Source organism: Euprymna scolopes, chromosome 24 (assembly GCF_053919585.1).
Source record: "Euprymna scolopes isolate OS-2025 chromosome 24, ASM5391958v1, whole genome shotgun sequence".
NCBI lineage: Eukaryota > Metazoa > Mollusca > Cephalopoda > Sepiida > Sepiolidae > Euprymna > Euprymna scolopes.
Genome location: NC_136505.1, coordinates 1040493 through 1057111, shown reverse-complemented (window position 1 = coordinate 1057111; position 16619 = coordinate 1040493). Strand labels below are relative to the sequence as shown.

At 26.7% G+C, this 16619-nt stretch overlaps 1 protein-coding gene across 6 annotated transcripts in view; it reads left to right on the top strand.

The window, feature by feature from the left end:
* LOC145246561 (cyclin-dependent kinase 11B-like) overlaps positions 1 to 16619 on the top strand; it is a 73209-nt gene extending 56590 nt beyond the window's left edge. For all 6 annotated transcript variants that reach the window (XM_080108162.1, XM_080108160.1, XM_080108164.1 and 3 more), the window contains 4 exons: positions 10697 to 10813; positions 12110 to 12258; positions 12800 to 12989; positions 16416 to 16619. In XM_080108162.1, coding sequence (XP_079964288.1) covers positions 10697 to 10813; positions 12110 to 12258; positions 12800 to 12989; positions 16416 to 16517 — 558 coding nt within the window. In that variant the 3' untranslated portion in view covers positions 16518 to 16619. The remainder of the gene's footprint in view (positions 1 to 10696; positions 10814 to 12109; positions 12259 to 12799; positions 12990 to 16415) is intronic.

The following is a 16619-nucleotide window of genomic DNA, read 5'->3' as shown; positions in this document are numbered from 1 at the left end:
AGAATTAACTTTTGATTTTATTTTGATATTATATCAGTAATCGTATCGGTAGATGTTACATCACTTTTTATTGGTGTAAGTTAATGAAAATGGAAGAAATATTGATTTTAAGGAAATGACAATGTTCAAGTGTTTACTCATTTCAGTTTGGCATGCTTGTGTTTTGCAATTGTGTCACTTTTGCTAATTTTGTCGGCGAAAGTATTTAGCTTGCAGAAAAAAGTTGATTTACAGAAATGAAACAGAAATTTTACCTTCTCTAGAATACTGCCACGTACAAGTGTTAATACTATCTATTGAAAGACTACAAGGAAATAGTGACACGCTGGCTGTGAAAAAGTGGAGAGAGTAGTCAAACAGGCGAAAGAAATTAAAAAAAAAAATTTATATCCAGTAGAACTTAAAAAAAAAATAAACTTATTAAAAGTTATTTAGTTTACATTGTCAACTCAAAAAAGATATCATTCTAATGTTTCTTTTTTTGGGAAATAAAATTCAGAGTTCAATCCAAAAGTGGATAAAAATGTTTTTGTTTTTTTTGAGGGGGGGGGGGGGCTTTTACTGATTTAATTGTTTGCTTGATTATTTTCTTATTGTACATGTTTAATATTATTTCAAATTTTAGTTTATCTAATATTTAAAATATTATGGTTTATGACATCATGACTTAAACTAATTGTATTTACCTGATGTTGCCTGCTTTCTTTTTCAGCAGCACATTTTTAAAGTTATATAACTAAAATATTTTAAGGGAAATAACTCCAATTTTAACATAGAACTTAAAATAGTAATTATCTCCTCCATTATTTGAGTTATTCTTAAAAATAAATATGATTGTTTATATCATACAAAATTTCCTTTTAAGGATCAATGATTGACATCATGTATTATTTTATGGAAAGAAAATTATAAGGAGATGTTAGAATGAAAATAAGATTTAGCCTAATGATATGCTATACAATTAATTACAAGAAATAGTTAACTATAAATTGTAACTGTTTGATAAGCAAAAAATATAGATTAATGTAGAATTCTTTTTTATTAACATTGTATACAGACACAGCTTTTTAAGTCATTATTGAAAAATGTCTCCATTATAAAAATTTTCCTAGCTGGAATAAGTATTTTGTTTTAAAAGAAATTGAAGCAAAATACATTTTGCAGGTGTAAAGAACATGCTGAAAGGAAAAAAAGACAAAGTAGAATCAAATATTGAATTAATTTTATTTTATTGCGGACTATTATCCTCATCTTTCTCTTACTTGTTGTTTCACAACAAGTTGCTATTTTGTACCAATCTAAGGGTTTATGGGTTAAAATTTTTTCCCAGCAGAATAAATGCATATATATATATATTTTTTTTTTTTACATGGGGGTCACCACTTATCAAAGCCCGAAGGCCACTCAGGGATAAGGGTTATTGCGTGTACAGTAATCAATGAGATAGTATTGTAGTAATCATTAGTATTGGGGGTTTTGATAAAGTGTCTTACTTAATGGGGCGGTTTGTCAGGAGTTTGTTTATGTTGGACTTGAAGACGTCCAAATTGTAGTCAGGTGGGAAACAGGCAAGCGGCAGAGAGTTCCACTAGCGTGCAGTTCTAAGAAAGAAGCTTTGCTCATGGAATCTACGTTTGGATTAAGGCACAGATAGAGAGTGGGGAAAATTATTGACAGTAGTTTCAGCCAGATGGGTGTTTCTTGTGAAAGATTGGCGAGGGGGGACAAGGGATTGGAGCTCAGACGAGCACCTGCCATGGAAATAACGATAAAACAAAGACAGGCTCGCAACGTCTCTTCTGTGGGAGAGAGGCTGCAGGGAAGAGAAAAGAGCATCCCCCACTAAACCACGAAGTCTATTTTGTACTCTGTCGAGGCAGGATAGGCTGTTTTTAGCAACTCCTGCCCAGATGTGGCAGCAGTACTCCATCCTTGGACGTACTCGGCTTTTATACAGATAGAGAATTGCATCAGTAGTGAGATATCTTCTGGAACGGTAGAAGGATCCCACCATTTTCCCAGCGTCCCTGGCAAACTTATAAAAACATGGAGCCTATACAAGACGAGAGCCATCCATTTCAATTGATGCCAGATGGGGATCAGAGCGTTGATGATGTAAAGATAGAAGCTTGGTTTTGGATGCATTAAAAGTGACCAGCCACCTCTTCCCCCATTGTACCACGTGCTCAAGATCAGAGGAGAGAGAATTAGAGAGAACTTTCTCATATACGGCCTTTGATGTGTTGCCATAGATGGTCGTGTCATCAGCATAGATGTCAACAAATGATTTAAGTATATGTTTTGGGAGATCATTGATGTAGATCAGGAAGAGAGTTGGGCCCAGGATGGACCCCTGGGGGACTACAGCATTAATACTGAGGGCCTCTGATTTCTGCCCATCAACCACTACTCTTATGAACCTATCACAGAGAAATGATGATTGAGAAAACATTTCCAGTTATACCGTAGCTGGAAATCTTGTGAAGTAGGCCCTTATGCCATACCTTATCGAAGGCCTTTGATATGTCGAGCAATTGCCCTGGAAAGGAAACCTTTGTCAAGAGATTCACTAATCCTATGTGATATAACCGTTAGCACATCTGCTGTAGATCTTGCAGAGCGGAAACCATATTGCATGTCACTAAGAAGGTTATTTCTGCTGAGGTGGTTGACTATTTCTCTATTTAATATGGATTCCAGCAACTTACTCATGACACACAGGAGACTTATTGGTCTGTACTGAGAGGGAGATGACTTTTCTCCTGAATTCTTAAATACAGAGCATACTGATGGGGTTTTTCCAGGGTGTTGGAAAGCACTTCTCCTTAAGGCAACGCCTAAACAGTTTTGTAAGTATGGGGGCAAGTTCTGGTTGGAGCTTTTTTAACACTATAACTGGAATGCCGTCAGGGCCAGTTGCTTTACTGGAATCAAGGTTCTTGATTAGCTTGGCGACCTCACGCACAGATATTTGTATGTTGCATAGCGTGTTGTCTGTTATAGGAGGAAATACAGGGAGTTGATGGTCATTGTGGCATAGGGTAGAATTAGCTGCTAAGTTCTTGGCAAATAGTCTGGCCTTGTCTGATGCTGACGAGATGACCTCAGGTTCATTGATGATAGTTGGGATAGAATGCACGCTTCTGTTCAAGATCCTGTTTGCTATTTGCCAGAACTGGTGGGAACCAAGCCGCTGCTTAGCTACTTTGAATTTAACAGACTGAGCATATAGCTCTCTTGCATGTTTTATTACTCTTTTACAGTGGTTGCTGGCAGTCCTGAAAGCAGCTTTAGTCTCAGTACATCTATTACGTTGGTAGCTATGGAAAAAGTGATTTCTGTGCGCGATTGCAGCAGCACATTAAGGGGAGAACCATGACTGGCTGTTAAGTTTTTGTTGGAATTTTTTGGATGGTATGAATCCATATATAACCATAATGTCTGAGGTTATAAACCATAATCACGTTGACATATGGGTTCTCAGTAGATCATTGAAATTAAGTGATGTTGAGTCTGACTAATACCAGATGGGCAACCATTTAAGAATACCAGGCACTGTATGTGGGAAAATGGCAACATGCTTAAAAAGAAAAAGCCGTGAAGATGCATTTTAGCAGGTACTTCAGTATAAACTGCTAATCCACATGGTTTGATACAATGGAATAATCAACTTTTGGGCAGAAGTTCTGTACTCAATCATGTGGCGAAGCTCTCAAGAGATAGTTTGCAATTTGTTTTTTATTCTCTTCTATTCGTTTTGTGTGTTGCGTAGGATTTAGAACTCAACATAGCCGATTCCATAGTCTGATATAGTATCCATCATGCCAATTATATACTGCTTAGTGGCCTGTTTTCTTTATCTTGATTGTTTGGCTGATAGCCTTCTGATTATTGTTTGCTCACATACTTTTTATTATTTCAGCTTAATTTTGTCACATATTAATTTTGTCACATATTAATTTTGTCACATATTAATGTTGTTACATATTAATTTTGTTACATATTTTGTCACATTAATTTTGTTACATATTAATTTTGTCACATTAATGCTGTTACATATTAATTTTGTCACATATTAATGCTGTTACATATTAATTTTGTCACATATTAATGTTGTTACATATTAATTTTGTCAAATATTAATGTTACATATTAATTTTGTCAAATATTAATGCTGTTAAATATTAATTTTGTCAAATATTAATGTTGTTACATATTAATTTTGTCAAATATAAATGTTGTTACATATTAATTTTGTTACATATTTTGTCACATTAATTTTGTTACATATTAATTTTGTTACATATTAATGCTGTTACATATTAATTTTGTCAAATATTAATGTTACATATTAATTTTGTCAAATATTAATGTTACATATTAATTTTGTCAAATATTAATGTTACATATTAATTTTGTCAAATATTAATGTTACATATTAATTTTGTCAAATATTAATGTTACATATTAATTTTGTCAAATATTAATGTTACATATTAATTTTGTCACATTAATTTTGTTACATATTAATTTTGTTACATATTAATGCTGTTACATATTAATTTTGTCAAATATTAATGTTACATATTAATTTTGTCAAATATTAATGTTACATATTAATTTTGTCACATTAATTTTGTTACATATTAATTTTGTTACATATTAATGCTGTTACATATTAATTTTGTCAAATATTAATGTTACATATTAATTTTGTCAAATATTAATGTTACATATTAATTTTGTCAAATATTAATGCTGTTAAATATTAATTTTGTCAAATATTAATGTTGTTACATATTAATTTTGTCAAATATTAATGTTGTTACATATTAATTTTGTTACATATTTTGTCACATTAATTTTGTTACATATTAATTTTGTTACATATTAATGCTGTTACATATTAATTTTGTCAAATATTAATGTTACATATTAATTTTGTCAAATATTAATGTTACATATTAATTTTGTCAAATATTAATGTTACATATTAATTTTGTCAAATATTAATGTTACATATTAATTTTGTCAAATATTAATGTTACATATTAATTTTGTCAAATATTAATGTTACATATTAAGTTTGTCACATTAATTTTGTTACATATTAATTTTGTCACATATTAATGCTGTTACATATTAATTTTGTCAAATATTAATGTTACATATTAATTTTGTCAAATATTAATGTTACATATTAATTTTGTCAAATATTAATGTTACATATTAATTTTGTCACATTAATTTTGTTACATATTAATTTTGTCACATATTAATGCTGTTACATATTAATTTTGTCAAATATTAATGTTACATATTAATTTTGTCAAATATTAATGTTACATATTAATTTTGTCAAATATTAATGTTACATATTAATTTTGTCAAATATTAATGCTGTTAAATATTAATTTTGTCAAATATTAATGTTGTTACATATTAATTTTGTCAAATATTAATGTTGTTACATATTAATTTTGTTACATATTTTGTCACATTAATTTTGTTACATATTAATTTTGTTACATATTAATGCTGTTACATATTAATTTTGTCAAATATTAATGTTACATATTAATTTTGTCAAATATTAATGTTACATATTAATTTTGTCAAATATTAATGTTACATATTAATTTTGTCAAATATTAATGTTACATATTAATTTTGTCAAATATTAATGTTACATATTAATTTTGTCACATATTAATGCTGTTACATATTAATTTTGTCAAATATTAATGTTACATATTAATTTTGTCAAATATTAATGTTACATATTAATTTTGTCAAATATTAATGTTACATATTAATTTTGTCAAATATTAATGTTACATATTAATTTTGTCAAATATTAATGTTACATATTAATTTTGTCAAATATTAATGTTACATATTAATTTTGTCAAATATTAATGTTACATATTAATTTTGTCACATATTAATGCTGTTACATATTAATTTTGTCAAATATTAATGTTACATATTAATTTTGTCAAATATTAATGTTACATATTAATTTTGTCAAATATTAATGTTACATATTAATTTTGTCAAATATTAATGTTACATATTAATTTTGTCAAATATTAATGTTACATATTAATTTTGTCAAATATTAATGTTACATATTAATTTTGTCAAATATTAATGTTACATATTAATTTTGTCAAATATTAATGTTACATATTAATTTTGTCAAATATTAATGTTACATATAAATTTTGTCAAATATTAATGTTACATATTAATTTTGTCAAATATTAATGTTACATATTAATTTTGTCAAATATTAATGTTACATATTAATTTTGTCACATATTAATGCTGTTACATATTAATTTTGTCAAATATTAATGTTACATATTAATTTTGTCAAATATTAATGTTACATATTAATTTTGTCAAATATTAATGTTACATATTAATTTTGTCAAATATTAATGTTACATATTAATTTTGTCAAATATTAATGTTACATATTAATTTTGTCAAATATTAATGTTACATATTAATTTTGTCAAATATTAATGTTACATATTAATTTTGTCAAATATTAATGTTACATATTAATTTTGTCACATTAATTTTGTTACATATTAATTTTGTCACATATTAATGCTGTTACATATTAATTTTGTCACATTAATTTTGTTACATATTAATTTTGTCAAATATTAATGTTACATATTAATTTTGTCAAATATTAATGTTACATATTAATTTTGTCAAATATTAATGTTACATATTAATTTTGTCAAATATTAATGTTACATATTAATTTTGTCAAATATTAATGTTACATATTAATTTTGTCAAATATTAATGTTACATATTAATTTTGTCAAATATTAATGTTACATATTAATTTTGTCAAATATTAATGTTACATATTAATTTTGTCAAATATTAATGTTACATATTAATTTTGTCACATTAATTTTGTTACATATTAATTTTGTCACATATTAATGCTGTTACATATTAATTTTGTCACATTAATTTTGTTACATATTAATTTTGTTACATATTAATGCTGTTACATATTAATTTTGTCAAATATTAATGTTACATATTAATTTTGTCAAATATTAATGTTACATATTAATTTTGTCAAATATTAATGCTGTTAAATATTAATTTTGTCAAATATTAATGTTGTTACATATTAATTTTGTCACATATTAATGTTGTTACATATTAATTTTGTTACATATTTTGTCACATTAATTTTGTTACATATTAATTTTGTCACATTAATGCTGTTACATATTAATTTTGTCACATATTAATGTTGTTAAATATTAATTTTGTCAAATATTAATGTTGTTACATAATAATTTTGTCACATTAATGTTGTTACATATTAATTTTGTCAAATATTAATGTTGTTAAATATTAATTTTGTCAAATATTAATGTTGTTAAATATTAATTTTGTCAAATATTAATGTTGTTACATATTAATGTTACATATTAATTTTGTCACATATTACTGTTGTCAAATATTAATGCTTTTACATATTAATTTTGTCACATATTAATGCTGTTACATATTAATTTTTTCACATATTAATGTTGTTACATATTAATTTTGTCAAATATTAATGTTGTTAAATATTAATTTTGTCAAATATTAATGTTGTTACATATTAATTTTGTCAAATATTAATGTTGTTACATATTAATTTTGTCAAATATTAATGTTGTTACATATTAATTTTGTCACATATTAATGTTGTTAAATATTAATTTTGTCAAATATTAATGTTGTTACATATTAATTTTGTCAAATATTAATGTTGTTACATATTAATTTTGTCACATATTAATGTTGTTACATATTAATTTTGTTACATATTTTGTCACATTAATTTTGTTACATATTAATTTTGTCACATATTAATGCTGTTACATATTAATTTTGTCAAATATTAATGTTGTTACATATTAATTTTGTCAAATATTAATGTTACATATTAATTTTGTCAAATATTAATGCTGTTAAATATTAATTTTGTTAAATATTAATTTTGTCAAATATTAATGTTGTTACATATTAATTTTGTCACATATTAATGTTGTTACATATTAATTTTGTTACATATTTTGTCACATTAATTTTGTTACATATTAATTTTGTCACATTAATGCTGTTACATATTAATTTTGTCACATATTAATGCTGTTACATATTAATTTTGTCACATATTAATTTTGTCACATATTAATGTTGTTACATATTAATTTTGTCACATATTAATGTTGTTAAATATTAATTTTGTCAAATATTAATGTTGTTAAATATTAATTTTGTCAAATATTAATGTTGTTAAATATTAATTTTGTCAAATATTAATGTTGTTAAATATTAATTTTGTCAAATATTAATGTTGTTACATAATAATTTTGTCACATTAATGTTGTTACATATTAATTTTGTCAAATATTAATGTTGTTAAATATTAATTTTGTCAAATATTAATGTTGTTAAATATTAATTTTGTCAAATATTAATGTTGTTACATATTAATTTTGTCACATATTAATGTTGTTACATATTAATTTTGTTACATATTTTGTCACATTAATTTTGTTACATATTAATTTTGTCACATATTAATGCTGTTACATATTAATTTTGTCAAATATTAATGTTGTTACATATTAATTTTGTCAAATATTAATGTTACATATTAATTTTGTCAAATATTAATGCTGTTAAATATTAATTTTGTCAAATATTAATGTTGTTACATATTAATTTTGTCACATATTAATGTTGTTACATATTAATTTTGTTACATATTTTGTCACATTAATTTTGTTACATATTAATTTTGTCACATTAATGCTGTTACATATTAATTTTGTCACATATTAATGCTGTTACATATTAATTTTGTCAAATATTAATGTTGTTACATATTAATTTTGTCACATATTAATGTTGTTACATATTAATTTTGTTACATATTTTGTCACATTAATTTTGTTACATATTAATTTTGTCACATTAATGCTGTTACATATTAATTTTGTAAAATATTAATGCTGTTACATATTAATTTTGTCAAATATTAATGTTGTTAAATATTAATTTTGTCAAATATTAATGTTGTTAAATATTAATTTTGTTACATATTTTGTCACATTAATTTTGTAAAATATTAATGCTGTTACATATTAATTTTGTAAAATATTAATGCTGTTACATATTAATTTTGTCAAATATTAATGTTGTTAAATATTAATTTTGTCAAATATTAATGTTGTTAAATATTAATTTTGTCAAATATTAATGTTGTTACATAATAATTTTGTCACATTAATGTTGTTACATATTAATTTTGTCAAATATTAATGTTGTTAAATATAAATTTTGTCAAATATTAATGTTGTTAAATATTAATTTTGTCAAATATTAATGTTGTTACATAATAATTTTGTCACATTAATGTTGTTACATATTAATTTTGTCAAATATTAATGTTGTTAAATATAAATTTTGTCAAATATTAATGTTGTTAAATATTAATTTTGTCAAATATTAATGTTGTTACATAATAATTTTGTCACATTAATGTTGTTACATATTAATTTTGTCAAATATTAATGTTGTTAAATATAAATTTTGTCAAATATTAATGTTGTTAAATATTAATTTTGTCAAATATTAATGTTGTTACATAATAATTTTGTCACATTAATGTTGTTACATATTAATTTTGTCAAATATTAATGTTGTTAAATATAAATTTTGTCAAATATTAATGTTGTTAAATATTAATTTTGTCAAATATTAATGTTGTTACATAATAATTTTGTCACATTAATGTTGTTACATATTAATTTTGTCAAATATTAATGTTGTTAAATATAAATTTTGTCAAATATTAATGTTGTTAAATATTAATTTTGTCAAATATTAATGTTGTTACATAATAATTTTGTCACATTAATGTTGTTACATATTAATTTTGTCAAATATTAATGTTGTTAAATATAAATTTTGTCAAATATTAATGTTGTTAAATATTAATTTTGTCAAATATTAATGTTGTTACATAATAATTTTGTCACATTAATGTTGTTACATATTAATTTTGTCAAATATTAATGTTGTTAAATATTAATTTTGTCAAATATTAATGTTGTTACATATTAATGTTACATATTAATTTTGTCAAATATTAATTTTGTTAAATATTAATTTTGTTACATATTAATTTTGTCACATATTAATGTTAAATATTAATTTTGTCAAATATTAATGTTGTTAAATATTAATTTTGTCAAATATTAATGTTGTTAAATATTAATTTTGTCACATATTAATGTTACATAATAATTTTGTCACATATTAATGCTGTCACATATTAATGTTGTCACATTAATGTTGTTAAATATTAATTTTTTCACATATTAATGTTACATATTAATTTTGTCAAATATTAATGTTGTTACATATTAAATTTGTCACATGTTAATGTTGTCACATATTAATTTTGTCACATATTAATGTTGTCACATTAATTTTATCACATATTAATGTTGTCACATTAATTTTATCACATATTAATGTTGTCACATATTAATGTTGTTACATATTAATTTTGTCACATATTAATGTTGTTGCATATTGATAAAACCTGTCATTCTACTTTTTTCTTTTTTTTTTTTAAATGTTGTAGGAGTACACCACTTCCATTGATATGTGGTCAGTTGGTTGTATTATGGCTGAATTTCTAACAATGAAACCATTATGGCCAGGAAAATCAGAAGTTGACCAGTTAACCAAAATTTTCAAGGTTAGACACATTTTTTTTCAAATAAGAAAAAAGATTTTTTTTCTTAATATAAAAAAACAAAAAAGCAAAATGAAATTGCATTATGTATACACTGTATGAATTAGGATGTAGATGATTAAAAAAATATTAATTTTAGATGGCGGCATACTGAATGTAAGCAATGGACAGTTACAATCTAGAGGTATTTAGTATCTGCTCAGTTGAAACTCAAAGGTAAATGGAGCAATCCAGTGAAGAGCAATCTAACTATCATCTTGATCTAGTAATTAATGAAAAGGGAGCCTTTGTGTCGCACTTGACTACTATTCATTTATTTTATAAATCACTGATACAGTTTTAAAAGTCAGATCTCAAAAATGAATTGTGTATAGAATCTATATATTAATACCATAATACTTTTATCGTACGTATGTGTGTCATAGTTTCCAGATTATAAATTATTTGATCAAGAGATGATAGAAGATAATAAAATACTACGGACATTAAATTATTAATATAGATGCGCTAATTTAATGTTTGTACTATGTTATCACCTTCTATCCTCTTTTTTTTTTCCATTTTCAAATTAGCATATCTATATAATAATTTAATGGTCTATCCTCCTTTTTAATAAATAGACTTTCCTAATCACCGAAGATGCAATGTAAAAGAATGTTGCTTTTAGACAGTACGTGAAACTAAAATATACCTTTTTGATCTTCTGGCTAGGATCCAAAGGTAGTATCTGCTTTGTCTAAAGATCAATGCTATCATGGGGTTTTCGTTCACCCCAGGCGTCCATACAATGGAAATATGTCACAGACTCCTATAAGGATATTGAAGATTAATAACCAGATATATTCTGACACTACATTAACCAGATTACTTAGAAAAATAATTTTACAGTTTTAACAAACGGGTTACAATAGTATCACGGGGTCTCCATTCATGCCCACAGAATTCCCAGCAGCAATATATTATACATCAAAGATACTGGTGGGGAATTTCCACAGGTTCCGCTAGTGTGACTATGATTATTTTTATAGGCTTTTCAAAAGTTCTGGATTAGTGTTGTTAGATTGTGCAGGGTTGGCATACCTGTTAACTCGGATGATGTTGGATGGTGAAATGGAAAAAGATTTGTGCTAATGTGAAGTGTCGATGAATAAAGATGTGAAAAAACAAAAAGTACTATGCAAAAAAGATGGACGGATTGTTTAATGAAGAAGAAAAAAAAGCTTTGGTCACATTTAATTGTTCAAATGCCTACATATGTTTCAACTGCATCTTACTTTTCGATTCTGTTTGCTCTTTCAGGATTTAGGAACTCCAAACGAGAAAATTTGGCCGGGTGTTAGTGAGTTACCCGTGTTTAGAAAAGTAAACTTTGGTGAATACACATACAATAAACTTCGAGATAAATTTGGTCCTTACCTCACAGACATGGGATTTGATTTACTCATCAAGTAAGGAGAACGTTGTTTCTTTTTTTTTCTTTTACCAATTTTTTTCTTTATTTAAAAATTTTAAAATATTTCTTTTCTTTACCTTTTCTTTAAAATTTTTTATTTTCTTGTTAAATTTTATTTTTCCTTTTAATAATTTGTTTTTTTTTCTTTATTTTTATTTTCAATTTTCAATGTTTTATTTTTTCCATTTCTTTTTCATTTTTTATTCTTTCTTCCAATTTTTTTTTTCATGTTCTGTTTTCCAAATTCTTCAATTTTTTTCATTTTTTTTTCACTTAAAATTTTTTTAAAAATTTTCTTTATTTGATTTTTTCTTTTTATTCTTTTTTACTATTATTCTATTTTCCATTGTTTTTTCTTTACTTATTTCTCATATTTTTTATTTTTGAAAATGTCAGTCACCTTTATTCAACTTACTTGTTTACCAGAGTAACTAGCTTCTCCTTTCTGTCTGCTCTTCTTATTCAATAATTTAAGTATCTTTATCGTGATTAATACTAAAAAAATAATTTTCATTCACTGATTCTTCGTATTTCAGATTTTTGACATTTGATCCAACAAAGCGGATCACAGCTGAAGATGCCAAAGATCACGAATATTTCAAGGAATCCCCAACTCCTGTCAGCCCTTCGATGTTTCCGACATGGCCTGCAAAAAGTGAACAACCCCGAAAGCATGGTAACTCTCCGAAACCACCGTCAGGAGGAAAGGCTTATGCAAAGTTGCTGGTAAGCTTACAGATCTCATTTTCTTTTCATCTTTTCTCTCGGAAATCAAATCCATCAATTAAATTTGGTTAAATTGGAACTATACTTCAGCAAATTCTGAACTGCAAAAAAATATGTCCAAGTATTAACACTTATATTACACGTGTTGCTTTATGGTGGTTTTGAAATCTTAAAATAAATGACATTAAGTTATTTTTTTATTTAATAATAGCAATACCATACCATTTTTTTTCTTTAGATTGAATAAACTCAAATCAAGCATATTGAAAAGAGCAAAAAAAACCCAAAGAAATAGTATCTTTATTTTTATTTTTTTTAAATCGGCCCATTGGAACTGGAGTTATGACCATTCAAAGTATCAAAATGTGTGGTTCACTGGACATTTTGCTTTAAGTCAGTCCTATTCAAATGCATATAAGCTTGTGACTGAAAATGCTAGGAAATTTTCACAATTTACATCTTTATAAAGTTGTATCTTCAGATCTTTTTAAGATATTATAATGAAATTTTTGAAGTTATATGATTTGTTCACAGATTGTTTTCGTGTCACGGCATACAAAAATTCTCATGTTTATGCAGTTTTCACTGCTTTGATGCAATCGTGCACACAAAGTTTTTATCCACTAGATGAAAATGTCATATTCCAAAGATTACATTAAATTAATCAAGTACATTTTTTTAATAGCTTAAAATCGTTTTTAAACGATTTTAAGCTATTAATATGAAATTGTCAGCATTACGAGGCTGACGTGGGAGTCCACAACAATACATTTCTCACCAACTCTTGCTTGCTCTTCCGGCAGTGACCGGCAAATCGTAGACATCGCTCCCTGATGATAGTAGATATGGCAGGTAGGTTGCCATAAAGTTGCTGCTTCGTAGGATGATCTTGCTATTCGTAGCATACAGGTGTAGTACCATATAGCTTTCTTTCCACAGCGCACGAGTATCGAACGATCTAAATCCACGTACCTCCAGCAAATTGCACATGACGCCAACTATGATCCTGAAGATCTGAGACAACTAATAGAAATCTTATTTTTGTTGTTATGAGTATATGCATTATAAAGATTTTTTATGTAATCGTTTTTGATTAAATTCATTTATTCTGTAAAATTACAAAAACTTAAAAAAATTAGGCACAAGGCTAACAATTTATTTGGGAACTTGGGAAAGGTTGATAGTCGTGCAAATGTATTGATATTCTTAACTAGATACATCGACAAAAAATATCTCTATGTTTAACCTACTTAAAATGTCTCCAATGGTTTCAGTGATTTTATTTAAAAAAAGTTATTTACGATTTAGTGAAAAAAAAGAAGTTATTTACAATTTAATGAAAACTGATTGGGAGGGGTGGGGTAAACTAAAAAACCTGAAAAAAAAAAATGCCTGAAGAGACAGCTTAGCAGCCTTTTGAATTGAATTGGTGGTTATCATTTTTCATTTTAAAGTTAAATGGACTTATTTGAAGGTTTATAATGTTATGTGCCACCTACCCATAAAACTACAATTATGATGTATATATTAGATTTAATTAGAAAATCACAAAAATCTATATGGAGTAGAAATTTATAAAAGTTTAAAACAAAAAAAAATGTATAAAAAACTGATATAATTACAATTGACAACACTTTTAAACTGAGGCAGAATTTTGGTAAAAACCCATTCAAGTCAATAATTGACTTAATTTCATTGTTTTATACTTACGAGTGACTTTCTTTGGCTTCCGAGTCATAAAAAAAAATCTGGTTTTCTAATTCCTGATTCAAGAATCAGTTTTTACATAACTCTCACAAAAATTCCCCAACGGAATCAAAGCCAAACACAGTCATGTTTGAAAATCAAAAGATTGACTCCTGCGATAAATTTCTGTTGCATTGAAAGAAAATATGAGAATGATCCGACGGTTGTGTAATGTGAGTCTTAAAGACCGACTTAGTTCTGATGACCTCAGAGGAAAGTTGAATCTGAACAGTGTAGGGGTAAGTGTAAAAATAAGTCGACTTTATTATGGCCACGTTGAAAAATGGATGAGATTTTTTTGGTAAGTAGATGCTGAACAGTTAAGATAGCAGGTCAAGTTCATGATGGAAGGCCAAGGAAAACATGGGAAAAAGTGATACAAATGAAAGTGACACAAAGAGGGATAAATAAAGACCTGGTCAGAGATACATTTGTTTGGAAGTCAATTTCTTAAAGCCATCAAATATGTACTATCATGTAACACGGACCTTAAACCGATGATGACGATAATGATTTTTGCATTTTATTTTATTATCTCAAGAAATAGATTTGTTAAATTGAAATAATTGTTTGCCTGTCGGACAAGGCAGAGTCTAAAATTGTCAGTGTCATTAATTTTGAATTGATAAAGTAGAGGGGAGGTTTAAAAAATAATAAAAGATAATTTATGGGGATCTTCCCTTTCTGTAGGTCATAATCATGTTGACACGCCCATTCTTGTTGGATCACTGAGTTAAGCAACATTGAACCTAATCAGTAGCAGATGGGTGACCATTTAGGAATAGCAGATGCTGTAATGTAGAACGTCAACTCCTTCCTGCAAGAACTGCAAGAATCTAACATTGTCATCTCCCCTGACGAGGATATACATGCCACTGCCAGCCGTTTGTGAATTTTATATTCCCATGAAACTTCCTTCTTTGGAGGAAGTCAGTTCAACACGCATTAGGGTGAGCGCCGCTTCAGTACAGTATCCCTTTTCTATTCAAAGATGCAAAAACTTCTTGTTGCTGTGATGCACTGAAATAAATTATGCTTATTAACTCGGCCAGATTTTTATTCTTGTCCCCCAAAATTGACAAAGATTAGATTATTCCAGTAATGATCTGGTTTTGTGGTGGGAGTTTAGTTCTGTGCAGTTCTAAGAGGCCCACCCTCCCAGGCTCTACCTTCTCTCTTTGAGAAGGGGGTTAGTTTATTGCTAATCGCCTGAGGCGCCCTTACTGGGGGATGCCAACAGGACTTAGACACTTTTTGCAGGTCAAAGTGCCCCTCCTCTAGGGGTGCGCTGACTTCTCAATCCCACTTTCTGACCCTTGTGCCTAAGTTTTTGCAGTGCGACAGAAGTAAACATTTTTTTTTTTTTTATTAAAAAGGAAAACTCGTTTTATTTCACTGATACTCGTACATGTTTGAGGCCGATGTTCACTCGGCATAAGATATAGCTGCTACCAGTGTAGTTGACATTCGTTTTTCTTTCTTTTCTGTTTTTCCAAAAGTACCAACTTTTATTCTTCCACTAAAGGATCTTCTATTTTTATTATTGTTTCATGTTGTAATTCTCTACACATTGCTATAAATACGTAGCAACAAAACTATTCACGTGTAAATGTTGATGATTCTCGTCAAAATTATAGACAAAAGTTATTCACATATTTTTTATTCTTGTATCTTTTTCAGGAAGATGGAGGCGATGATCCCTCAATTCCCGGTGGTTTCCACATGGCGACAGCTGCAAAGGGAGTCTCCGCTGTTGGCCCTGGTTTCAGTTTGAAATTTTAATTACCACATCACATCCTCATCACATGCTCATCACGTCTTTCGTTTAAACTAAATCATTTGTAACAATTTCAAATTCCCACTTAAATCTCTTGATCATCTCTC